Source organism: Eubalaena glacialis, chromosome 10 (genome assembly GCF_028564815.1).
Source record: "Eubalaena glacialis isolate mEubGla1 chromosome 10, mEubGla1.1.hap2.+ XY, whole genome shotgun sequence".
Classification (NCBI taxonomy): Eukaryota; Metazoa; Chordata; class Mammalia; order Artiodactyla; family Balaenidae; genus Eubalaena; species Eubalaena glacialis.
In genome coordinates, this window is record NC_083725.1 from 110,077,934 (window position 1) to 110,103,782 (window position 25,849).

Here is a 25,849-nt window from a genome sequence, read left to right on the forward strand (position 1 = left end):
CAATAAATTAAATAAATACTCAAAACAAAACAAAAAACAGTATTATTAAGTTCTATCTAGAGACTTCTGTCTGCTTTGGGCTCTGAGCGTGAGGGCAGCTATCTCCATCAAAAGGGGAGAATAGCAACTGCTCCATGGGGGTTTAGGAGGCTAGTGTCAGACTATAACCACCTCACTGACTTATTCAAAAAGAGGCCAAATCATTGAAAAGGCATTATGGAACCCAGTGTTCCTTAAAGCCCAAGTCACAACCTGCAGAGGGCCTTTAGGTGAACATCATCCAACATCAAGCAAACGTGGCTGGCCCAACACCCCAATTTTGAGGATGTGGTGCTCTACCCCTTCATTTAACCAAAGGAAAAGTGGATACTTGTGTCACATGTCCGAGCAGTGAGGGACCCAGGACTGAATCGCAGGTCTCCAGACTCCAGGGCCTTCAGCGGCAGAAAGGGGGCATGACCAGGCCTGCTTGTCTTCTCTTTTCAGAGATGGAGAAGAAGGAAGGGAAGCCCTCTGAGGACGGGACCCCTGTGTCCCCAGCCACGGAGGTCCCGGAGACAGTGGGAGGGGGAGCCTCTGCTGAGGAGGAGGCCACAGGCCCAGCTGAGAGGACCATCACAGAGGGGCCTCCAGATGGGGCAGGAAAGCAGGAGAGGGCACCAGCTGAGGACAAAATTTCAGCTGAATTCCAGGGGGAATCCAAAGGGGAGGCTGAACTTCAAAAGGAGGACAGTGGGAAGAAAGAGACCACCGTGGCTCCTCAGGAGATGGCTGAGAGGAAAGAAGAGACCAACTCTGAACCCAAGGAGGCTGAGGGAAAAGAGGAGACCACGTTGGCCTCTGAGAAGCAGAAGGCTGATGAGAAAGAGGCCAAGCCTGGATCTAGGGAGAAAGCCAACGTGAGTGATGAGGCACAGGCTGCTGGGGAGCAGGAAGACAAGGCTGGAGGCAGGGAGGCTGCTGGGAAGGAGGAGGCCAAGGTTGGAGACAGGGAGGCTGCTGGGAAGGAGGAGGCCAAGGCTGGAGGCAGGGAGGCCAAAAGGAAGGAGGAGGCCATGGCTGGAGCCAGTGAGGCTGCTGGGAAGGAGGAGGCCAAGGCTGGAGACAGGGAGGCTGCTGGGAAGGAGGAGGCCAAGGCTGGAGGCAGGGAGGCCAAAGGGAAGGAGGAGGCCATGGCCGGAGGCAGGGAGGCTGCTGGGAAGGAGGAGGCCAAGGCTGGAGGCAGGGAGGCTGCTGGGAAGGAGGAGGCCAAGGCTGGAGGCAGGGAGGCTGCTGGGAAGCAGGAGGCCAAGGCTGGAGCCAGTGAGGCTGATGGGAAGGAGGAGGCCACAGTGGCCTCTCAGGAGGAGAGCGATAAGACGGAGGAGCCCAAGGCTGAAGCCCAGGAGAAAGCCAGTGCTCCAGAGACCAAGTCGGACTCTCAGAAGAAGACTGCCATGGAAGATGCGGCCAAGCCTGAACCACAGGAGGAGGTGGTGAAGGAGGAGGTGGTGAGTGAGAAAGAGCAGAGGAGGGAGGAGGCCCTGCAAAGTTCCAGAGTCCCCTGCCCACCCCGCCCCCAAGCAAGCCCCTCCCCTGCTTTAGTCCTTTGGGACAATCCAGTCTTCCACCCACTGATATCAAGAGCCTGGGGTGGGGGATGCAGCACTGTGGCCCCAGGCTGTCTTCCAGATCTTTCTGAAGCCCTCCAGAGCCTCAGGCAGGTGCGAGCCCACACAGCTCATGTCCGTTCCAGGAGCCAGGCTGTCCTGATGAAGAACAGGACCAGGGTGTGGAGGAAGAGTCGGAGGAAGGGGCAGGAGTGCTTCCCGGCTCTGCTGAGGAATGGCCCGAGAGCCCCACGGAGGAGGGCAGCAGCCTCAGCCCAGGTGAGTGAGAGCCCAGGAGCCCACGGACGCTGCAGGGGCCTCCCTGAGGGAGCATGCGGGCAGCGCACCATGGGTCACCCCAGCTTCCCTCCCTCCCGTTCCTTTCCCCTAGACGGGCTGAGCCCAGACACCGCAGCTTTCGGAGAGACCAGTCCTTCAGCCAGGTAATGTCAAACTCTGGAGCCCCAGCTCCAACCCCTGCTACCACTTGCTTCCTTTAAAGGCTGCCATCCCCTGGGCCTGGGCCTCCTCAGTGCTGGTCTCAAGATATGCCAGGAATTATGGTTTTCAGCCCCCTAGCCCAGGGCAGAGCCCAGGAGACAAAAGGAGCCGGAGTGTGGGAGCGAAGGGGCAGTGGAGCATATCTGGTCCGTCTCTCACTCACTGCTGACGCCTCCTGGTCTTGCTTGCCTCCGTGGTGTCAGCCTCACCCATAAGCAGGTGAGCAGAAAGCCTGAGTTTGAACAATGACTCTGCCACTTACCAGCTGTGTGACCTTGGCCACATCACTGCCCCTTTCCTCCCCTGTGAAGTGGGCACAGTCACGGTACCTACCTCATAGGATTTTTGTGAGGCTCAGACGACATCTGTGTATAAAGCACTCAGCCCAGCGCCTGGTGCCTGGCTGGTGCTGGATAACATGAGAGCCTTACTCTTGCCAGGGCACAACTTTCGTCATTAGAAGAGTCTTCCTTTATTTCGAGCTGAAATTCACCTCCGTGTCACCTTCTTAGGGAAAGGTACCCGGTTGAACGTTCGTGGAGCGTGGTCTACATTCCCCCTCCCACGCAGGCCTTAGAACCACCTTGTCAGGTAGCTATTCTTGCCCCATTTTACAGATGAGGAAGCTGAGGCTCAGAGGAGTGACATGACAGTCCCAAGATCACACAGCAAATAAGAGGCAAAGGCAGGATTCAAACTCAGGTCATACCTCAGATGTGCCCTAGTTCTGCCCACACATGCACCAGACCACATGCTCCCCAAAGTTAGACTGAGCCTCACTATTCCTTCTCATCTCCTGCCAATGCTGGGCCCAGAGGAAACGTGTGCGAGAGTGGGGACCACAACTTTGTATGCCTTCTGAGACTGCAGGGACCACGCTCAGCCAGCCTCCTCCCTCCTCCCCACAGTGGCTGGCCCCAGCCCCTCTCACCCTTCTCCAAACGTTTCCATGCAGTGAATCTTCACCTAGCGATGTGTCCCAGAGTCCCACGGAGCCCCCTCCCTCACAGGAGAAGAAGAAAGAGAAGGCACCAGAGCGCAGGGTGTCGGCCCCTGCCCGGCCCTGGGGGCCCCGTGCCCAGAACCGCAAAGCCATCGTAGACAAGTTTGGGGGGTAAGATGCGGGCGAGGAGCTGGTGGGGCTGGGTTGGTTGGAGGGTCGGGTGGGGGGAGTCCTGAGGGGCAATAGGAACAGCCCGAGCCCAGGCAGGAGGACTGACATCTGGGGCTGGGGCTCCTCCCTGATGGGACCCTCCCACCTCTCTGGCCTGACCTTCTCTGTCCCTCGCACACAGGGCAGCCTCGGGCCCCACGGCCCTGTTCCGGAACACCAAGGCCACGGGGGCAGCCATCGGCGGCATTAAGAACATGCTCCTGGAGTGGTGCCGGGCCATGACGAGGAGCTACGAGGTGCATGGTGGGGCGAGGGACCCTTCCCCAGGGTAGCAGTGCTGGGAGGGTCTGTGTGGTGCAAAGCCCAGAGGGTGGGAGGTCCGGCGGGGGCAAAGTCCAGGTGCTCTGGCTGAGGCTCACCGAGGCCTCTGGGCCCCGCTTGCCCGCAGCACGTGGACATCCAGAACTTCTCCTCAAGCTGGAGCAGTGGCATGGCCTTCTGCGCCCTCATCCACAAGTTCTTCCCCGATGCCTTTGACTATGCTGCGCTGGACCCCGCCAAGCGCCGGCACAACTTCTCCCTGGCCTTCTCCACAGCCGAGTAAGCCATGCCAGGGGACGCAGAGGTGGGTGGGAGCTCGGGGCACCTACACAGAATCGAGTGCTGGATTCACAGGGGTCAGGTAGTGCGGTGGTCAGGTAGAGGCTGTCACCACACATTCATGAATTCAACAGATATTTTTTTTAAGATTTATTTTTTATTTATTTATTTATTTAATTTATTTTTGGCTGCATCGGGTCTTAGTTGCGGCATGCGGGATCTTCACTGAGGTATGCGGGATCTTTTGTTGCAGCGCGCGGGCTTCTCTCTAGTTGTGCATGCAGGTTTTCTCTTCTCTAGTTGTGGCACGTGGGCTCTCTAGCTGAGGTGCGCGAGCTCAGTAGTTGTGGCGTGTGGACTTAGTTGCCCCGCGGCCTGTGGGATCTTAGTTCCCTGACCAGGGATCGAACCTGCATCCCCTGCATTGGAAGGTGGACTCTTTACCACTGGACCACGAGGGAAGTCCCCAACAGATATTTTTTGATTGCTGGGAACTGTTTTAGGACATAGCAGTGGGTGAAACTTGCAAAATCCCTGCGTGCCTATGACTCACATTCTAAAGGGAGAGACAGATCATAAACACACATACGTGTGAAATATAATGTGAGGGAACAGGTGCCGTGAAGAAAATGCAGGCAGGGTAAGGGGTAGAGGAGGGGCAGACAGGGTGGTTGCTGAGATTTAGGGCCAGATTCTGACTCTGCCATTTGTTAGCTGTGTGATCTTGGACAGGCTCCTTCACCTCTCTGAGCCTCCATATTCTGATCTTTAAAATGGGCATGACATTTCCTCTTTGGCAGGGCTATGGTGAGAATTAAGTAAATAATTAAGTAAAGTCCCTATAAACAGTGCCTAACCCATGGCAAACACTTCAAAAAAAAAAAAATCTTAGCTCCTATGTTATGATGAATGATATCACAGTTGTTATGATAATTATTATTCAGTGTGGGACCTGGAGGGGATTTATTGCTGGGGTTCACACAGCTGGGTGCCGGGGTGGTGGAGGGATGGAGACAGGGGTGAACTAGACAGGCAGGAGGGGTGTGAGGAGCAGTGTGGCCCAAGGAAGAACCTAAGAGACCAAGACATGGCTGCCAGGTGGCGGGGGAGGAGGAGGCACTCCCACCACCAAAGCACCAACACCAGACTCAGCCAAAGGCCTCCATCTCCACCCACCGGAGAGACATGACCTGATGGCCTTGGGGCTCCCAAGGAGCTCACGCCTGGAGCACCCGTCCTTTCCCACCTGGGAGGGGCTTCTGAGCCGCCTGGTAGAGACAGGGCTATGCATAGGAAGTAGTCCATGAGGACAGCTCTGAGGCCCGGAAATGCATCTCCCGCCGAGTGCGTTTCTAAAGCCTGGGGACAGGGAATAAGTCACTGGGGATGTTGGCAGCACCTTGGTGCAGGAGGCTGAGCCCTCTGGTCTAGTCCAGGCCTGGCCACCAGCCTGCAGGGAAGTCTGGGCAGCAATCTTCCCCTTTCTGGGCCTGCGTGTCCCCATCGGCAAGACGAGATGGCTGATGTTGATCTGTGCTTTTCATATGTTTTTTTCCCCCCTGACAGATTCCTCAAGCAAAATATTAAATGAATGCCCAACATATTAAACAGATTTTAGGGAGGCCTTTTTAGGTTGGGAGGGGTTCCTGCAGCACTCCAGCTCAGCGCCTAACCCTGCTTCCCAAGATGGTCCCTGAAGCATGTCTATGGGGCCCTAGGGCACCAAGGATGCCGTTTGAAATCCACCAGACTTGGTGCTCCAGAAGATCCCTTCCAGTTGATCCCGCCAGGGGATGGGGGGAGTGCCCTGGGGTGGGGGGTTGAGGGCATCGGGAGCACCAGTCCTGCTCTGGGCTCAGAAGCACCTTTAATGGTGATGAACCAGGATTGGAAAGTGAAGCTCCTAGTCGGGGCTGAGAGCTCTCGGTGAACATCAGAAGGGCATATGGCCCGGCCCTGACCAGATGTCCCCGGCCTGTGGGGCCAGGTCATTTTCCTCCTGCAGCTGCCTTGCCTTGGCTCCAAGCCTGCAGAGCCACAGAAAGGCAGAAGGAATAATCAGGTGATGGCGACAGGCTGAGAGGAGGCATCAGGCAGCAGTGAAAAGGGAAGGATGTGCAGGGGATGCGTGGGGATGGAGGGTGGAGAAAAAAAGAGGTGGAGGTGCCTCCTCCTTCCTAGTTTTTTTTTTTTTTTTTTTTGGCTACGCCATGAGGCATGTGGGATCTTAGTTTCCTGACCAGTGATGACCAGAGATCGAACCCGTGCCCCCTGCAGTGGAAGCTCAGAGTCCCAACCACTGGACCTCCAAGGAAGTCCCCCTTCCTAGCTCTTTGACCCTCGGCAGCTGACTTAACCTCTTTTAGGGCTTGGTGTGAAGATTAAGTGTGCAAAGTAAGGGGGACCCTGCCGCAGCTGGCTCCCTTCTAGAACTTGCCTCTGATTCCCATGGAACGGTCAACGCTGGGGCCCCCAGGTGGCTTGATCGGCTGTGCTGCTCGAGGAGCCCGACCCCATTCCCCAGGCCCAGTGGGAATGAAGCTTTTGCCTCTCCTGCATGGGAACAGCACCCCGACCCACACCCAGGAGCCAAGAGCACTGCACTGGTTGCAGAGAGCTTGTCCCATTCTTCGAAATCCTCCAGTCTGTGCTCCTCCCTCCCGCTCCCAGGCCAGCCCGGCTTGGGTTTCGGCCCAGCTGTCTCAGCTCTAAGAGAGGATTTCCACTGGGACCCTGGTTTCTCCTACTGCCAGCACCCATGGCGGTTTGGCAGGCTGGGACTGCTGAGACCCGGCTACAGGGCAGAGATGCCAGAGGCATCAGGCAGGCCTGCGGTGGAGTCCCAGATGTGTCACTCACTTTGACGTTGGGCAAATCACCAAAATGCTCTGAGTCTCCAGTTCCTCTTCTGCTGGTTGAACACAGAGGAGTGGAGTAAATGAGACCATTCAAGGGAAAGCACTTGGGAGTCCCCTGGTGGCCTAGTGGTTAGGATTCCAGGCTTTCACTGCCGTGGCCTGGGTTCAATCCCTGGTTGGGGAACTGAGATCCTGTAAGCTGTGTGGCGCAACCGAAAAAAAAAGGTGGGGAGGGAAGCACTTGATAAAACTCCTGGCACATGGTGGCAAGGTCCCAACAGTGGTTAGATCAGATGATCGGCTTTAGCAAAGCCAGGAGTAGCACATGGCCCCAAAGAGCAGCTGGGAAGTTAGAAAAGAGGACTTGCTTTTAAGTTCCATGCAGTTGCTCAAACACATTAAGCACTCCTGCCTCAGGACCTTTGCACATGCTGTTTCCTCTGCCTCTTCCCGCAGATATGTACCCGATTTACTCTTTTAAAATTTTTTTTTATAAATTTGTCTTATTTATTTTTGACTGTGTTGGGTCTTCGTTGCTATGCGCGGGCTTTGTCTAGTTGTGGCGAGCGGGGGCTACTCTTTGTTGCGGTGCACGGGCCTCTCACTGCGGTGGCTTCTCTTGTTGCGGAGCACGGGCTCTAGGCGTGTGGGCTTCAGTAGTTGTGGTGCACGGGCTTAGTTGCTCTGCGGCACGTGGGATCTTAGTTCCACGACCAGGGATTGAACCTGTGCCTCCTGCACTGGAAGCGCAGAGTCTTAACCACTGGACCACCAGGGACGTCCCCAATTTACTCTCTTTAAGAGAACTTTCCTGGGGTCCCTATTAAAATTCTCCTTGGAGAATTCCCTGGTGGTCCAGTGGTTAGGACTCCGTGTTTTCACTGCCAAGGGCCCGTTCAATCCCTGGTCGGGGAACTAAAACCCCACAAGCTTCGAGGCGCTGGCACAAAATAAATAAATAAATAGATGAAAAATAAAAAAATAAAGCCATCACTAACATAATATTAAAAAAAAATCCCCTTGAACGCAGAAACATACCCTGTCCCCCTTCCCTGCCTTATTTTTCTCCACAGCACCTCTCATCATCTGATGTACCATCGATTTCTGTTTGATTACTGTCTGTCTAGTCTACTGTAGTGAGAATGTCAGTGACATGAGAGTGGGGAATTTTTATTTTGTTCAGTGCTGAATTCCCTGGAAGAGTACCTAGCACATAGTACCCCGCAATAAATACACGGAAACTGGATGAAGCTGGAGATGTTGCAGCTACAAGCCAACACTCTGGCTAGTGTTGGGGTTCTGTCCTTTAAACTCTCCCTGAGGACAGGTATATGAGCACGTGGAAGGGGTGGGCTACTGCAGAACTAGAGGGTCTCGCTCCTACATGAAGGCACACAGTGCAGTGAAAACACGGGCTTAGGAATCAGACCACGCTGAGTTTGTGTCTTGACTCTTGGGCCTCAGTTATCTCATCTGTACGATGGGATGGTTGCCCTAGATGACCTCCCAGCTCTGCCACACACAGTTCTGTGGGCTTCATCCTTGCCGGGCTGTCCCCACCCGTTCCCTGAGGCCCTGCATCCTTCACCGTTGGCTCTCTGCTCCACCCCTCCTCACCCCTCCCCATCCTGCCCCTCAGGAAACTGGCCGACTGTGCCCAGCTGCTGGAGGTGGATGACATGGTGCGGCTGGCAGCGCCCGACTCCAAGTGCGTCTACACCTACATCCAGGAGCTGTACCGCAGCCTCGTGCAGAAGGGACTGGTGAAGACCAAGAAGAAATGAGGGAAGAAATGAGGGGCTGACCAACCCTGTGGGCAGAGGCGGGCAGGGGGCCCAGCTGACCAGCCGTGGCCCAGAGGCTCACTTCTCCTCATGGTGGCAGCAGTGCTGGGGCTCAGACAAGGGCAGATGGCACCAGTCTTAACTACATGAAAAGTTCTTTTGTAAAATCCGGTCTAGCCCCTTAGTGCTCCCTCCCTACCCCACCAGGAACATCTCTCACTCGGATAATAAACCCCGGCCGCCAGGGTTCCTCATCTGACATGATTTTCTCAGCAACCATGGAAGGCATTTGGGAAAGGAGAGTGGGCTGGTCCTACCACTAACCAGCTATGTGTCCCTGGGCCAGTGAGTGAACCTCTCTGAGCTTCAGTTTACCGTCTGCATGGGGATGATAGGAGCTTAAAATCATGCAGGTGCTGTGAGCGTTAAATGACATCATGAAAAGGACAAACAGCCTTGCCCGGGTCCTGTCACATAAGTGTTCTTTAAGTGATGGCCCAAAGTAACAACACATCTTACATTTCCAGCCATGGGTGGCACTTTCCCAATTCTCTTCCGTTTTTCCACACCTCTCCCAGATTAGGGAATTCCAGGGCAGGGACTAGAGTAGAAGATTCTCTAGAAATCTCACCCCAACTAGGCTAGTGGGGCCTGGAGTGATTCCCTTGACTCAAAGATACCCCATATTCTGTCTCTTAAAAGCCAGTGGTCTTCTAGGCGCTTAGAACCACTGCACCCAGAAAGCTCCTCCTTTGTGCTAAGTTAATCCCTCCAACCCTGGCTAGAGTTTTGGCTTCTTTTTGCTTTTCTGCTGCTCACTAGAGATGAACCCTGGAGCTGAGTATAATTTCCCGCTAACAATCTTGTCTGGCTTTATCAGCCATCTGGAGCATGTGCGCTGATGAGAACAGTTGATGAAAAACACGAAAATAAAACCCAGCCAGCTTGGCACTGCAGCTGGAGGTGTGGCCTCTGCCCTCATCAGCAGAGTGGACCTGGCAACCCACGGAAGCGCTCTGGGCCTTGGTTGCCTCATCTATAAAAACGGGGATGTCATCCTTGTGGATGTGTCGACGACCGCTCAGGCCAAGGGTGGTCTAGTCCCTCATGGCCAGCTTTCCCCACAATGCTTGGGGTCACACAAGGCTCCACGCCCAGCGAGCCCTCAGCTGATGGAAAGCAGGGTCACACCTTTTACTAGACTGCAGCGAAATCCCCAGCCTCCTCTCCTCCTGATGAACCACCCGTCCCCTCAGTGAACACTCAGTTGGACTCCACAGTCCATCTGTGACTTTAATAGCTGGGCAAATCCATGGCCTCCGTGGCTCCCGTGGACTGAAAGCTGGAGGGGAAACACCTCCCCGCCTAAAGCCTGGTCCCCAGGAACCAGCCACCTAATGGGATAGCAAGTGGTTTAAACACCGTGTAGTCAGGGGACCTCCCCAGCAGTCAAGTGGTTAAGACCCTGCGCTTCCACGGCAGGGGGTGTGGGTTCGATCCCTGGTTGTGTGGCCAAAAAAAAAAAATTAAAAGAAAAAAAACAACAAAAAAACCCCATGTAGTCAGATTTCTGGGATGGAGATTAGTTTCTTCACTTTATGATTCATCCGTGGAAGAGAAAAGGTTTTGCACCTAAATCTATACATGTCTATCAGCGGTCTGGCTGTTTCCAATCACTCAATCAACAAAACACTCAACTGTAAGTAGGAGTCCCTCCTCCCTGTGTCCTGCCTCCCTCCCATACTCCCCACTGCCCCTCTGCCCTCCCCGCAACCCCCATGCCTAGGCCCTCAGGGGATTCTGGTTGGCTGCTGGGCTCATTTCCTGCGAGCTAGCCTGCGATTCCCATATCACAGAGCGCTGGAGAGCTGGCCTGCAACTCTGCAAACCTAAGTGCCCCTGGCCCTGGGGCAGAGAAAGGAAGTGGGAAAAGCACACCTGAGGCCAGTGGGTCCACGTACCACACACATAACTGCGGCCCCACCACCACCACACGCACACACACACACACACACAAATGACTAACAATCTAAGGAGGAAAACGTGGAAGAAATGAGCAGGAAATGGACCACAAAGGGGCTCTGGCCCCTAGCCCATGACAGGTGTCCGTCCATCACACAGAAAGCATCCAGTGCAGAGAAGGGTCAGAGGCAGAGTTAGGAGGGCCGGTCCACTCCAAACTGGAGGGTGAACTCTTCGGCCCTCCTGTTGAACAGCTCCGGGTCCTGTGTCAGCTGGTCAGCAAGCTCCAGGCGAAGGGGCTGCCCCAGCTCTGGTTTATTCACCAGCACGTTGAGGGCCTCCAAAACTGGGGAGAGAGGTCAGATCAGGACATCAGGATGGAAGGAAAAAAATCCTGGGAAGGAAGCGATGGCTGCCCACTCCCAGATCCCCCGAAACGTCACACTCACTCCTTGGGAGATCCCCCCAGGAGGTTCCATGTCTTAGGATGACTCTGCAACCAAATGAAATGCCTCTTACCACATTCACTGATGATGCCCAAAGCCATAACCAGTTACATCAGTGTTTTTCAAACTGTGTTTCACGGTGTCACAGAAGCTACCCATCATGGGGGTTGGTGAGATAAACAGGGTTTCTGGGTTCTATTCCCTTTTCAAGAAGAAACACTTTGCTTTTCTTTGTTGTGTTATTAGGATTCCAAAAAAACTTTTATTTGGGAAAAAGGATTCTGAGGCTCAAGACTGGAAACCACTACTGCCCCGTGGCTGGAAATCGTTCACGGGCGACTTTGGAAACCTGGTGAAGGCGGTGGCCCATCTCCCCAGGCACGTGCACATACACATACACACAAACGTGTGGTTCTGGGTTCAGAGCGCTTCACCGACCTCCTGAAGCTCATCCAAGGACCACTCCTCCCCATCCCCGCCCCCAGGATTCTTGTTACCAGGGTTAAGAACTCCCAAGCTGGTCCAGAGGCAGGACTGATCGCACACTGATTACGTCCATAGGCTCTAGAGCCATAGTGCGCACTACGGTAGCCACCAGCCATGTGTAGTTAACTCAATTTAAATTAATGGAAATTCACTACAATTAGGAATGCAGTTCATAGCCACATCAGCCACATTTCAAGTGCTCGAAAGCTACACGTGGCTAGGGACCATGGCACTGGACAGGGCAGCTATAGAAGGATTCCATCACCGCAGAAAGTTCGGCTGGACGGTGCTGTTCCAGAGTCACCCAAGCAGACTCCGAATCCCAGCTCTGCCACCTGCCAGCTCAGGCAAGCGCTTCTCCTCTCATATGCCTCAGTGTCCTCATCTATTAAATGGAGCTAATGAGCGCACTATTTCAGGGGGCTTCTGGGGGGATTAAATGAAGTTGGTGTGTTAAAAATGGCTGGTGTCCTTGGGTTAGAAAGTTCAAGTTCAAGTTCTCAGTGGTGCAGAGACATGTCTCAGACCAGGTCCTCAATGGCCACCCAACTCCATTTTTGTATACCTGAACTATAATTACTCCATTATAATTTCAATTTGTCATCAATGGATAGATACCAAAAATATAATATGGAATAAAAAAGTGAATTTTTGTGCTGGAGAGGGTGTGGAGAAAAGGGAACCCTCCTACACTGTTGGCGGGGAATGTAAATTGGTGCAGCCACTATGGAGAACAGTATGGAGGTTCCTTAAAAAACTAAAAGTAGAGTTACCATATGATCCTGCAATCCTACTCCTGGGCATATATCCAGAGAAAACTCTAATTCAAAAAGATACATGCACCCCAATGTTCAAAGCAGCACTATTTACAATAGTCAAGACGTGGAAGCAGTCTGAAAGTCCATCGACATATGAATGGATAAAGAAGATGTGGTACATATATACAATGAAATATTACTCAGCCATAAAAAAGAATGAAATGATGCCATTTGCAGCAACATGGATGGATCTGGAGATTATCATACTAAGTAATGTAAGTCAAACAAAGACAAATATATGATATCACTTGTATGTGGAATCTAAAATACGATACAAATGAACTTATTTACAAAACAGAGACAGACTTAGGGACATAGAAAACAATCTCATGGTTACCATGGGGAAAAGGGGGGGGAGGAGGGATAAATTAGGAGTTTGGGATTAACATATACACATTACTATATATAAAACAGATAAACAGCTAGGTCCTACTGTATAGCACAGGGAACTATATTCAATATCTTGTAATAAACTATAATGGAAAAGAATATGAAAAAGAATATATGTACATAAGTATAACTGAACACATGTGCATAAGTATAACTAACACAACATTGCAAATCAACTATACTTCAAATAAAAAAGTGAACTTTTGGGACTTCCCTGGTGGTCCAGTGGCAAAGAATCCGCCTTACAATGCAGGGGATGCAAGTTCGATCCCTGGTCAGGGAACTAAGATCCCACATGCCACGGGGCAACTAAGCCTGCGTGCCACAACTACTGAGCTTGTGCGCCACAACTACTGAGATTGCACGCCTCAACTAGAGAGCCTGTGTCCGCGAACTACACAGCCCACGAGCTCTGGAACCCACGTGCCACAACTAGAGAAGAGAAAACCCACACGCCATAACTAGAGAGGAGCCCGCCCACCACAACAAAGAGCCCGCGCACCGCAAGGAAACATCCCGCATGCCGCAACAAAGATCCCACGAGCCGCAACTAAGAGCCGATGCAGCCAAAAATAAATTAAATAAATGAATAATAAATAAATCTTAAAAAGAAAAAAAGTGGGGCTTCCCTGGTGGCGCAGTGATTAAGAATCCGCTTGCCAATGCAGGGGACACGGGTTCCATCCCTGGTCCGGGAAGATCCCACATGCCGCGGAGCAACTAAGCCCGTGCGCCACAACTACTGAGCCTGCGCTCTAGAGCCCGCGAGCCACAACTACTGGAGCCCACGTGCCGCAACTACTGAAGCCCACGTGCCTAGAGCCCACGCTCTGCCACAAGAGAAGCCACTGCAATGAGAAGTCCGTGCACCACAACGAAGAGTAGCCCCCGCTCGCCGCAACTAGAGAAAGCCCGCGCGCAGCAACGAAGACCCAACGCAGCCAAAAATAAATAAATAAATAAATAAATAAATTTGTTTTTAAAAAGGAAAAAAGTGAACTTTTAAAAAATGGCATGTGGGAATTCCCTGGCAGACCAGTGGTTAGGACTCCGAGCTTCTGAGCTTCCACTGGGCTGGGGGCCCAGGTTCAATCCCCGGTCGGGGAACTAAGATCCCGCAAGCTGCAAAACACAGCCCCCGCCCCCCCCCCGCCAAAAAAAGGCAAGTGAAGCTCTTAGCACAGTGCCAAAGTGCCTAATTAAGTGATGTATGTTATCATTGTTAGGCCAGTCCCCTCAGCTGTCATTTAGGGCACTGAGCCCTGGAAAGGAACAGATTTCACCAAGGTCCCCAGATATGGCATGCGGCCTTCTTATCCCAAGCCCTTCCCTCTAGAGCCCAGCTGCTTCTCTCTCCCCTGACCCAGAGCAACGCTGCTCTTTCCCACCTGCCCAGGTATGAGAACAGAGGCAGGAGCAGGTCAGTCAGCCCAGGATCTCAGGATGCATCCCTTCTATCTGACAACAGGCTCAGCTGAGACTCACAATTTTTATCTCCTTTCTTCTGGGCTTTTCTAACCAAACATCGGCCCCATGACCCCCTCCCCCATCCAGTCCAGGTCCCTCCCTCTAGGCAGGGCCCGGGCCCACCTTGGCAGGTCTTGATGAAAGGCTTCCAGTTCTCCTTGCTGATGATGGGCAGGCACACCCGCCCGCTGCTGTCCACATTGGGGTGGTAGATCCTGGTTGTGAATGTCACTGTCGGAGGCTTGAATGGATACTCCTCAGGGAAGCTGATGCGCAGGTTGAAGGCCTTGAGGTTGTAGGGCGGTTTCTCCTGTGCAAGAGAGGGATCAAGCTCTGTGCCGAGGCACGGCTGCTCATTTTCCTTCTAGGGCCTGGATCTGGTTTCCCCCTCTCCCCGCCCCCACCCCAGGGTCCCAGGCATCCTCTGCTCCACTCCTAGGAAGAATCGTGAATGGCGACATGCCGCAACACCAATAAACTCTGAAGGCATTGTGCTAAGTGAAATAAGCTAGATCCAAAAAAAAAAAAAAAAGAACAAATATTGTATGATTCCACTTATGTGATGTACCTAGAATAGTCAAATTCATAGACATAAAATAGAAAATCAGTTACCAGATGCTGGAGGGAAGGAGGCATGGGGAGTTAGTGTTTAATAGACACAGAGTTTCAGTTCTGGAAGCTGAAAAAGTTCTAGAGATGGATGGTGGTGATCGTTGCACAATAACGTGAGTGTACTTAGTGTCACTGAACTCAGAACATAAAAATGATGAGTATGGGGCTTCCCTGGTGGCGCAGTGGTTGAGAATCTGCCTGCCAATGCAGGGGACACAGGTTCGAGCCCTGGTCTGGGAAGATCCCACATGCTGTGGAGCAACTAGGCCCGTGAGCCACAACTACTGAGCCTGCGCGTCTGGAGCCTGTGCTCCGCAACAAGAGAGGCCGCGACAGTGAGAGGCCCGCGCACCGCGATGAAGAGTGGCCCCCGCTCGCCGCAGCTAGAGAAAGTCCACCCACAGAAACGAAGACCCAACACAGCCAAAAATAAATAAATAAATAAAATTTTTTAAAAAAATGATGAGGATGGTACATATTGTTATGTGTATTTTACCATGTTAAAAGAAAAAAAAAAGAACTCGGAGCTGGAGTGACCAGTTGCCAGGAGCCAGTAGAAGACCCTCTAGATTTCCAGCAGCCAGAAGGCCTTCCTGGGCATCTACTCTGTGCCACCCTGTGCTAAGGGCTCCACACACATTAGCCCTCACAGCACAGTGTAGAGGTTATGTGGACTTTGGAGCCACTCTGCCTGAGTGTGACTCTTGGCTCTGCCACTTCCTAGCTGTGTAACCTCAGGCAAGTAACTTAACCTCTCTGTGCTTTTCCATATGGAACAAATAACAAACTTCTCCATAGGGTTTATGTAAGAATTAAATGAGCTAATTTATGTTAAGAGCTTAGAATAGGGCCTGGCACATGGCAAGCACTATGTACATGTCAGCTATTAGGATAAGTATTATGAAAACTCATGAGTATTAGCACCTCCACTCCCAGATGAGGAAACTCAAGTTCAATGTATATAAGTAACTTGCCCAGGGCCACAGTGACAGTGCTAGGATGGGAACTCAGCACTGTCAACTTGACTTCTCCACACATGGGCAGTGCTCTACAACCCTAGTGGGGAGGAACCTCGGGACTTGGGTGACCCCAGCATAGAGCACAGGGGCCTTCAAGCTGGTTCCAAAGCTCCAAATCCTTTCAGAACCTTCGTGACAGAGAAGACAGGACAAAGACAGTCAGAATGACATAGGTATGCAAGCGCAGAGTCAAGGTTTTAAGAGAGCTCCTCTTCCTTAGCAGAAGGCAGAAAGGAAGCCGTAGGGGTCTTGGGCGTATCTGAGATAAGAGCTGGGGCAAATGCTGGGCAAATAAAGAAAATGCCTTAGCTTTCATGTTCTTCATAATAAGAAGAGGCTGGGACCTGGGAAGTAGACACAAAGCCACGGGTGAGGCCTCAGAAAAGGACGAGAGAGCGTCTGTGTGTCCTTCTGCAGCCGTTGCAGGCTAGGCTGCCCAGGTCTTATCAGAGGAAGGGGGTGGCGGAGCCATGAAGCTGAGAGCCCTGGGTCCTGGGAACCCATCCTGGCTCCGCCTCGAGCTTGCTGTGTGGCTTTGAGCAGCTCTGGGGCTCAGTTTCCTCATCTGTAAAGGTGAGGAAGTTGGACCAGACAGAGGGCTTCACACAGCACCTTAGGGTCAGCTGAGAAAGCCCTACTTCTTCCGAAGTCCTGAGTTAAATAAAGCATTTTGTTATTCTTCCAGCCCAGAGCAGGTGTGGCGGACTGTTTCAACCCAGCAGCCCACAGGACATGACAGAGGGTCAAGGGTTGCCCTGACTCAAGCCTTTCTCCATTGTTCTGGGCTACAGGTCAGTTGAAAGAGAGGATGGCACGGGGACTTCCCTGGTGGTCCAGTGGGTAAGGCTCTGCGCTCCCAGTGCAGGGGGTCTGGGTTCGATCCCCGGTCGGGGAACTAGATCCCGCATGCATGCCGCAACTAAGAAGCCTGCATACCGCAACGAAGATCCCGCGTGCCGCAACTAAGACCCAGCACAGCCAAAATAAATAAATAAATAAATTTTTAAAAATAAAGGAAAAGAATATGGCACAACCCAAGCCATTGCCTTGTCAGGAAGAAGTCCAAATCCTAAAGAATCAAATGAATTGTTCCCATTAAATTCCAAAGAGCTAATAAAAAGCTCAATTGTTTTCATTTTTATTTCCAAGTATCCAAAGGTATATAGATGAACTTCTCAAAGAAAATATCTGTGGTCACTAATAATTAGATGATACAATAGACATCTTGCACTCTGATAGGTCCTTTGGAATATTACTTTCAAAGGGAGAGTCTATCGAGATGATCTTTAATAATAAACAGAGAAAAAGCAAAATAGTAGAGATGAGTTATCTGTGCTGTCATATGTAACAATAATTTTCTGAAATACGATTTTTAAAAGAGAACAAAACACATTTTAGGTCTGAGGCAGCAAATTCTACCAACTGTGGGAAACAGGAACTTTATCCCTATCCTTTGACAAAGACCCAACAGATCTTTTCTTCTTTTTCTTTTTTTTTTTTTTAATGCCCTTTGTCTACTGAAGCTTCCGTGGTGGGCTTGGTAGCTACTGGCTTGCAAAAGGGGTCTCTTACTAAATCCAAAAGGCTTTTAGCCTCTTCATCAATCGGCCTGGACCTCAGAAGCAATCAATCCAGAGAGAGACCCCCTCTGCCAATGATAACCTCCAGTGAAAAACAGGATTCGAAGGCAGGGAAGATTCTTGCCCAGTCCTAACCCTCCCTGCCCAGGCTCCTGGCCTAAGTGGCCCCAGTCCCAGGCCACAGTCCTGCGGATACTCACAGGCAGGAGGAGAGCGTGCCACACCAGCACGTCGGCATCGTCACTGAACAGGTTCCGCAGGTACCTGGGGAGCCCCTTCTGAAGGTCCTCCAGCTCCTGCAGGGGGACAGAGCATGGGCAGCTGGCCTAGTCTCCCCTACTTCAGCCCCCTCCCCCTGCCCCACAGCACACTGTCCAAGTCCCAAACAGGACCGCCCAGGGGACGGAAGCTGGCAGAGTCATAGCCCCCATTTGCTGAGCACTTGGTATGTGTCAGGCACAGTGCTCAGGGCTTTGAGTGAATCACCCAGTTTTAGCCTCACCCCAGCTCTGTAGGTACCAGGTGGAGGGAACATGCACATGACTGCTTCCAGATATTACAACTTGGGAGTAAACTCTCTTAGGAGCCTTTTCTCCTGAAACCAAGGGACTTAATGTCTGTCCTCTTGTCCTCTTCCTAGAGAGTCACAAGGTCCTCCCTCCCTTCCATAGCACCCAGCATGACGACGTGCCTTTACAGTGCTCAGGGCAGAACGGGCAGCAAAGACAGCACCCTGTCCCGTCAAACTGCTCCAGACCAGGCCTGGGGAGGGGAAATGACTCAAGCAGACCATAGCAGAGAAGAACTCTACACACCAAGCAGAGAAACAAGAGGACAAGCAGTGACTCACCTTCCCAGAAAGGTGACCCAGTCACCTGGACATCACTGAGTTCCCCCAACAGCCCTCTCCTCAATAGCATCCTCTATTGACACTTGACTAACACATGGCCCAGCCCTCGAGAACTTCATTGGAGTAATGGAAGAAACACGGATGTGATTATGTGCATAACATGTGGACACATAATAGGGAAGGAGAGGAGAGGGGAGCAGGAAAGCTTCACACAGGGTGACACTGTGAGCTGGGTCATGCGGAATGAATAAGAGTCTACCATGCAGAGAATTGGAGAGGTACCAAGGCAGAGGGCCCAGTAAGAGCAAATGTATACGGTGCGTCCCATGCAAGATTCATAGTTGTTACGGGAAAAGGGTTCCACGGTCAAGTACACTGGGAAACACTAGGCTAAACAGACTTCTTTCCTACAGGACTTCCCAAAGGCTTTAATACGTTACTGTGTGTTGTGATTCTCCAAGGTATGAGCCCAAGCATGCAGTACTTCTCAAATGTATTAGACCAAAGAACCCCTCTCTCCATTTTGGGGTCCATCTTGTGGAACAATAGACTTTTTAAAAAATATATTTCCTTTTCTTTTTAAAAATTTTTTTAAAAATTGAAGTATAGTTGCTGTACAATACTATATGTTACAGGTGTACAATATAGTGATTCACAATTTTTAAAGGTTATACTCCATTTGTAGCTATTATAAAATATTGGCTATATTCCTCATGTTGTACAATATATCCTTGTGGCTTATTTTATACCTAATGATTTGTACTTCTTACCCCTCTACCCCTATGCTGCCTCTCCCCACTGTAATAGACCTTTTAAAAAAAACAACAGCAACAGATAAAAAGACATTCAGGGAATTCCCGGGCAGTCCAGTGGTTAGGACTCCACACTTTCACTGCCAAGGGCGTGGGTTCGATCCCTGGTTGGGAACAGAGATCCTGTAAGTCACACGGTGCAGCCAAAATAAAAATAAAAATAAATAATAAATAAATAAAAGTATTTTTTTAAAAAAGACTTTCAAGGGCAGGTCATATTTTTCTGGAACACCAAATGGTATAAACCAATGGTTCTCAACTGGGGGGTTACTTTACCTACTTGCCCCCGGGACATTTGGCAATGTCTACGACCATTTTTGGCTGTCACAAATGGAGGAGTGCTACTACATCTAGTGGGTAGAGGCCGGGGATGCTGACAAACACTCTACAGAAAATTATCCGGCCCAAGATGTCAATAGTGACAAGGTTGGGAAACCCTGGTATAAACAAAGGCAGAGAGAAAGGTCCCCAAAGCCAGTCCACAGCTGGGGAGAGGTCCCTTCATACTGTGCACCATCTAAACTTTCTCTGCCCCACAACATACAAACACACCCTTATCTCCTGTTTCTCATCTTTCCATACTCCAACTCTGTTCATGCCAACAAACTGCTTCTTGCACCTTCTGCCCAGAATCTATGACCCCTCATTTATCTTTTACCCCAAACTAGAAGCATCTGCTACTACAAGTCCTAGTTCCAGTATCATCTGTGACTCTTCAGCAAGAATGAAGCCCCAAGTTGAACAGAGAAGCCCTGGAATGGACATTTTCCCCAAGTTTACTATAACTGGAAGAACTTGGACTTTACCGGTTGTATGTGAGTTCTCTCAAGACTTTCCCAAAGCCTGGGGATGCTGAAACCCAAGCTAGGACACAAAGTTCATTCCTGAGGCCTGTTAGGAAATCATCTGACGCAGAGGAACAGAAAATGAAAGTAGGGAAGCCACTGAAAGAGCCTGCCAACCTGGGCTCTAATCCCAGCCCCGTCACTCCCTACTGGGTGACCCAGGACAATCAAGTTAGTCTCTCTGAGCCTCAACTTCCCCATCTGTAAAATGGGGGTATAGGACTTAACTCACAGGGTTGCTGTGAGAATGAGATGAAATAACTAATGTAAACTACCTGGCATTTAATGGTGCCAGTGCTATAAATACTGGCTCCTAGCTCTTTCCCACTTGGCTGGAAAGACTCTCTGCCCTATTTTGCTGCCAACCTCCAGATTTCAGTCCTTCTGGGCTGAGCCTGCTCTGGGTGCCCCAATCTCAGATCATTTTCTTCTCAGAGGCTGAGGGTAGCACCCCCTCTTCACCCCCCTCAAGCCTGCACATAGGAGGGGCACTTCTGAGAGCCTCAGAGCCTGAGGGGTGTCCGACCCAGGATTGCTCTACCTTCCCCATCTATCTCCAGTCCCAGCCACATCCCAGTCCTCCAAACACCTTGCGTTTTCCCACCTCCTGGGGAAAATCACCCCCTCCCCATCCTTCCCGACCTCACTTCAAATTGTGTCCCTGATCGGAATGAAAGCTCAGCAAGGGTAGGTTTGTTTATCTCTGCCTCCGTATCTCCTAGAACTGGAGCCAGCATATAGGAGGCATTCAACAACATTTGTAGAACTAATGAATACACGCCACCTACTCCAGGACACCTTCTAGGTTCTCCCTGGCATCTTTTCCTCCCGAGAATACCCTCAGAACGTTGCTTTCAACTCCCACTCAGCATCGCATACTTCTCGGGACTCTAATGTGGGTACCAAAATATGGGGCGGGCCATGATGGGCTATTCCAAGGCAAGGACCTTGTCCTGGTTATCTCTGTTCAAAAGGCACCTGCCACCACCCCCAACAGAACGCCTGGCTCCAAAAAAGACTCCAAGGAACCAACCCTTCCCGCACCTGAGACGCACGTAATTGTTATCACAAGTTTCTGGCAGAGAAATGAAACTGAAACTAATTTGGGGGGAGGTGGCTCATCCCCATCCCCAGCACAGCTCAGGGAGCCAGCGACACCCCCGCTCGATACGTCCTCACCTCCGCAAACTCCAGCTCTGGCCCCTCTCGTAGACCCACTCTTCCACTGGGGAGGGGGCAGGGACGCAGGAATTCAGCCAGCCCTGGTACCCAGACAAACAAATGCGCTCGGAGAGCTGGAGGAGGGATGGAGGGAGGACGGAATAGAAAGTCACCGGAACCGTGACAAACGGGTCATCCTACTCGCCGTTACCTTCGCCACCCGCTTGCTCGCCGTCATCTCGGGACCGAGTGTGAAGCTCCGACGGGCTCCAGCCAGAGTGCGCACCGGACTGCGAACTCCGCGCGCCCCGCCCCGGGGACACCACCTCCGGGAGCCCCGCCCACTTTCCGTTCCACCCGCGGGGACCGGGTTGACCTGCTCCTCACCGCCTCGGCTGAGACTGCGAGGCCACCGAGGGGAGGACCCGCCCGGTCCCCGGGGCGGTGGGCTCGGATCCCCGGAACTTGAGCTCTTTGTCGTGAGACCAGGCGGGCCTGGGAGAGCGCGGCGTTGCCGGATCCCGGCGTCCCGCTAGGGGGCGCCCTGCACCAGGCAGCGAGCGCGAGGGGGCGCGGGGCCGGGGTCCGCCCATCCGGGTTCTAGTTCCAGCTCCGCCGCTAGAGGCCCAGCCGGGGGCTGCACAATCTCCGTCCGGCCCCTCTCAGCCGCCGCCCCAAACACACACTCGCTCTAAGCAAATACAGGATGCTCGCTATGCACGCGCAGCTCCGCGACAGGTCGCTCGGGGGCCTCCGCCGTCAGACCGCCGCCCTAAGCCCCTCTAGCGAATTCCCAGAGCCCCCTGGGCAAATCATTTCCCCTCTCTGGGCCCATGTGCCCCATCTCTAAAAATGGGTGGGAGACAGCGTAGACTATATCCCCGACAAGGACCCCTCCCCTGGCAGCGTGGGATCCTTTGTGCTGTCCAGCATTCGGTGGTGGAACTGCAGACGTTTCTCCCAGGTGACTTCTTGATGCAGAGCACCGCAAGGGGGCGCTGTTGGATCCGTTCTCTTGCTTTGGGGGTTGGTAGACCCTTCAATCCTTTACTAGGTTTAATACTTAGTAAGTGCCTACTATATGTTAGATTTGGGAGACAGTTGGGGTGTTGGGAGCCCCAAGATGGACTTAAGGGGGCTGCCTTATTTTACCACCAATCCATTACAAACTGCAGGCCTACTGTGTGCCCCCAAACACAGCCCGGAGTCTCCACCCCTGTGCAAGAGCAGAGGGCCTTTCCCCCAGGACGAAGCTGAGGCCACTGTGGAGCAGCCCCAGAGCACGGAGCAGCATCTGGGGAAGAATCTCCTAGTAATGATGAGACTCTTTGGGAGGACTGAGCCCATCTTCCTCACCCCCATCCCCAGTCCAGAGGAGGAAGGAAATCAGAAAATATTTTGAGTACATATTTTGAGTTCTGAGCTCACTACCTCGCTTACTTTTTTTTTTTTTTTAATAAATTTATTTATTTGGGCTGCGTTGGGTCTTCGTTGCTGTGCACGGGCTTTCTCTAGTTGCGGCGAATGGGGGCTACTCTTCGTTGTGGTGCGTGGGCTTCTCATTGCGGTGGCTTCTCTTGTTGCAGAGCACGGGCTCTAGGCGTGCGGGCTTCAGTAGTTGCGGCTCGCGGGCTCTAGGCACGCGGGCTCAGTAGTTGTGGCGCACGGGCTTAGTTGCTCCGCGGCATGTGGGATCTTCCCGGACCAGGACTCGAACCCGTGTCCCCGACGTTGGCAGGCGGCTTCTTAACCACTGCGCCACCAGGGAAGTCCCCTCACTTACTTTTTATCTAAGTGTGTTGGAACCAAGCAACTTCTCTGCTCAGATGTGGGATGTACTGTATTTGCAGAACGGTTAATTCTGTTTAATTCAATTCAGGAAACTTTAACTGGGCTTTGGCTGCTGCTGCTGCTTCTTCTGCTTCTTTTGGGCCCACGGCGGCTTGTGGGATCTTAGTTTCCCAACCAGGGATCAAACCCCGGGCCCACAGCAGTGAAAGCACCAAGTCCTAACCACTGGACCACCAGGCAAGTCCCAAACTGGGCATCTTCTATATGCCAGAAATGAATAGGACACTGTCCACAATCCCTTAACATAGGTAGCAATGAAGGAACTGAGGCATTTGAACCCACCTCTGGTCATTCATCTAGTTAATAAGCGTTTACTACAGAGTGCCAGGCACTGACCACAATGAGAAAGTGGGGTCCCTGCGCTTGAGAAGCTCTCTGACTATTGGGACAGAGAGAAAGAATGCAGCCCCTACATTTTTAATGCAAAGTGGTCAGCATTAAGCTATAGGCAATCAACTGATGCTGTGGGAGCAGGGAGGAGGGTCACTGGATCCAGCCTCAGAGAGGGGCAGAGGTTTCCTAGAAGAGGTAAAGATCCAAGTGAATTGCAAGCACGATGAGTTACCTAGAGTAGAATGTGGGATGAGGGCTGTTCCCGGAAGAGGGAACAGCATGAGCAAAGGTGCCCGGCTGTGAATATGGAAACTCAAAGTGGCTCCAAAATGTGGAGCAAAGTCTGTCCTCCACTCTGTGGTTCGCCTTCCTTTCTCTCACAGAAGCCCTGAGTCCCCAGAGTGAATTCAGAATCATGGACTTAGCCCAGCCTCCCCATCCTGGGGTGGATCCCAAACCCTCACCCAGCTGGGAGGCCCACAGGTGTGGCCTTCACATTCTCACGCAAGGCAGACCTTTGTGTGTCAGAATGAGCCCTATCAGACCTGGATTCTAGTTCCATACCTGCCCCCCCAGTGCAGCATGGCCTTTGGTGGGCTATGGAAACTTCCACCTGCTTCCCAGGACCACTGTGAGGCTAAGCTCACAGCACCGGAGGAACTTTGAAAACTGTAAGTCTGATGCTGAAATCTCAGCCTTTGTACACCGGTGCCGAATCAAATCTGAGACAGAGTTTTGGGTGAAGTTAAAAGGAAGAGCTTTATTGCTTTGCCAGGCAAAGGGGAATACAGCAGGCTCATGCCCGTCAAAATTGTTTGTCCCAACCTGGGAGGATTTGATGCGGGGATTTATAGCAATAGTTCAAGGGCGGGGTCTCTGACAAGGTTGGGGTGTGTGTAGGATGTGCACTCCCTTAATCTCAGCTCAGGTGGGCAGTCTCCTAATCCTGATGAGCTTCTCTGCTCCCTTTAATCTGGCCTCAGGTGGTTTCTTGGCTTCTCCTCCCTTAATTAGCAAGTGTTGGAATCTGCCCTTTGGAACTCAGGGAAGGTCATGGAGGCTGGAGTCTTGCGTACAAGAAATGGGGGACAAAAAGACCTCTGTGCTTGGGAGCCCCACTGGGCCCCGCTCAGTTTCAAGCTCAAGATATAGTCAGGATGGAATCCCAGCTCCCCTATCGTTGGCTGAATAACCTTGGGTAAATTACTTCCCCTCTTTGTGTCTCCAATGCCTCATCTGTAAAATGGGGCTAGTAATAGTGGATGTGAGGAGTCATGTGCTTATATTTGGACAATAAGTGACAGTTATAACAGTAAAAATATTGTAATAACAATAATAATCAGTATTAAAATGATGTCCAGTACCTGCCCAGGAGTGAATGTGCTGGGTTGTTGGAACAGAGATGCCTGAGTTTGCTCCCTTAGAGCAATGGCAACACCGTCTTCCAGAGTAGGAGAACTCTTTACTTCTCTCTGATCTAGTCGGCATTTATTCATTTATTCCACAAAAATTTTCAAGAGGGCCTGCTTCTGCAAGGCCCTCTGTTGAGCTCTCTGCGGGACACAGGGAAGGGTGAGGCCAACCCTTTGTCTTTACCATCGAGTAGAAGGGACATATGTCTGTATAGACAACAAAAGTTGGAGGAGAAAGGCCTCTCAGTCACTTATATATGGAATCTAAACAAACAAACAACCAAGCTCATAGATACAGAGAACAGATTGCTTGCCAGACGTGAGGGGAGGTGACGTGGGAGGAATAGGTGAAGGGGATCAAAAGGTACCAACTTCCAGTTATAAATAAGTCCTGGGGATGTAACGTACAGCATGGTGACTATAGTTAATAATACTGCATTTTATATTTGAAAGTTGCTTAGAGAGTACATCTTAAAAGTTCTCATCACAAGAAAGATAATTGGTAACTTGCCTTACTGATTGTGGTGATCATTTCCCAGTACATACAAACAGTGAGTCATTATGTTGTACAGCTAAAACTAATATAATATGTCAATTATAGCTCAATAAAACTTTTTTTAATAAAGAAGATATACCCCCCAAAAACTCTAGGTTTGACTTATTGTCTGTTTATTGTAAGAATAAAATGAGATTAGGGAATTCCCTGGCGGGCCAGTGGTTAGGACTTGGCACTTTCACTGCTGAGAGCCTGGGTTCGACCCCTGGCCGGGGAACTAAGATCCTGTAAGCCGAGAGGTGTGGCCAAAAAAAAAAAAAAGAACAAAATGAGATTGTATACATGAGGGGCACCTTGTAGGTACCAAAGCACTTTACCTGTTTATAATGCAGAGTTCTGGGCCAAAGGTTCAAGTTGTTCAGAAGGGGCCAGGACCCTTCAGAGCATCTTGGAGGGGAAGATTGGGTTAGAAAGGAGCAGTTTTTGTCCTCCAGGCCTTCTCCCTGGGCTTGTTTCTGTCTGGGACAGGGAGGGTTAATCTCAGAATCACCCTAGCCCTCCCTTGTCTCCATACAGCCCAGAGAAGTTCTCAAGGAACCAAAGGCAGAAAGGAATTTCCTGCTTCTTTTGACTGAGGAAGGACTCCCTCTTCCGGTCCCCCTCACACATCTCCTTCTCCTGGGTAAATCTCACACACACGCACAGGCACGCACACATGCAAACCTCTCTTGATAGGCTGCAGCCCCGTGAAGGCGAGCTCGGCCCTTGTGGGTGAGGTGGAGGGCGTGGAGCAGAGGTAGCCCTGGAGACGAGGAGGCCCAGGAGAGGAGCTGGTGGGGGGGGGCGGTTCTTCCCCCAAGAGC

The 25,849-nt window shown here is 51.7% G+C and overlaps 2 protein-coding genes across 2 annotated transcripts; one reads left to right on the plus strand and one right to left on the minus strand.

Annotated features, from left to right (window-relative positions):
- Window positions 1-488: 488 nt before the first annotated feature.
- On the plus strand, window positions 489-8,446 carry SMTNL1 (smoothelin like 1). Its single transcript, XM_061203356.1, has 7 exons — window positions 489-1,490; window positions 1,736-1,868; window positions 1,981-2,032; window positions 3,046-3,204; window positions 3,386-3,500; window positions 3,653-3,804; window positions 8,302-8,446. Exons 1-7 carry the CDS (start codon window positions 489-491, stop codon window positions 8,444-8,446), a joined length of 1,758 nt encoding a protein of 585 aa, XP_061059339.1.
- Window positions 8,447-9,726: 1,280 nt separating this feature from the next.
- On the minus strand, window positions 9,727-21,397 carry UBE2L6 (ubiquitin conjugating enzyme E2 L6). Its single transcript, XM_061203358.1, has 4 exons — window positions 21,106-21,397; window positions 17,427-17,522; window positions 14,139-14,325; window positions 9,727-10,754 (listed from the first exon to the last, which is right to left on the minus strand). The coding sequence occupies exons 1-4, from the start codon at window positions 21,130-21,132 to the stop codon at window positions 10,603-10,605; spliced, it is 462 nt and encodes a 153-aa protein (XP_061059341.1). The 5' UTR covers window positions 21,133-21,397; the 3' UTR covers window positions 9,727-10,602.
- Window positions 21,398-25,849: the final 4,452 nt, after the last annotated feature.

What these genes read in the sequence shown, in the direction of transcription:
- SMTNL1 (XM_061203356.1), top strand. Translation starts at nt 489, where the DNA reads ATGGAGAAGAAGGAAGGGAAGCCCTCTGAGGACGGGACCCCTGTGTCC. An exon ending in AGGTGGTGAAGGAGGAGGTG is followed by an intron (nt 1,491 to 1,735) that starts GTGAGTGAGAAA and finishes TGTCCGTTCCAG; the next exon opens with GAGCCAGGCTGTCCTGATGA. An exon ending in ATCGTAGACAAGTTTGGGGG is followed by an intron (nt 3,205 to 3,385) that starts GTAAGATGCGGG and finishes CCTCGCACACAG; the next exon opens with GGCAGCCTCGGGCCCCACGG.
- UBE2L6 (XM_061203358.1), bottom strand. Translation starts at nt 21,132, where the DNA reads ATGACGGCGAGCAAGCGGGTGGCGAAG. An exon ending in GGCACGCTCTCCTCCTGCCT is followed by an intron (nt 14,326 to 17,426) that starts GTGAGTATCCGC and finishes TCTCTTGCACAG; the next exon opens with GAGAAACCGCCCTACAACCT. An exon ending in TTTCATCAAGACCTGCCAAG is followed by an intron (nt 10,755 to 14,138) that starts GTGGGCCCGGGC and finishes CTCTCTCCCCAG; the next exon opens with TTTTGGAGGCCCTCAACGTG.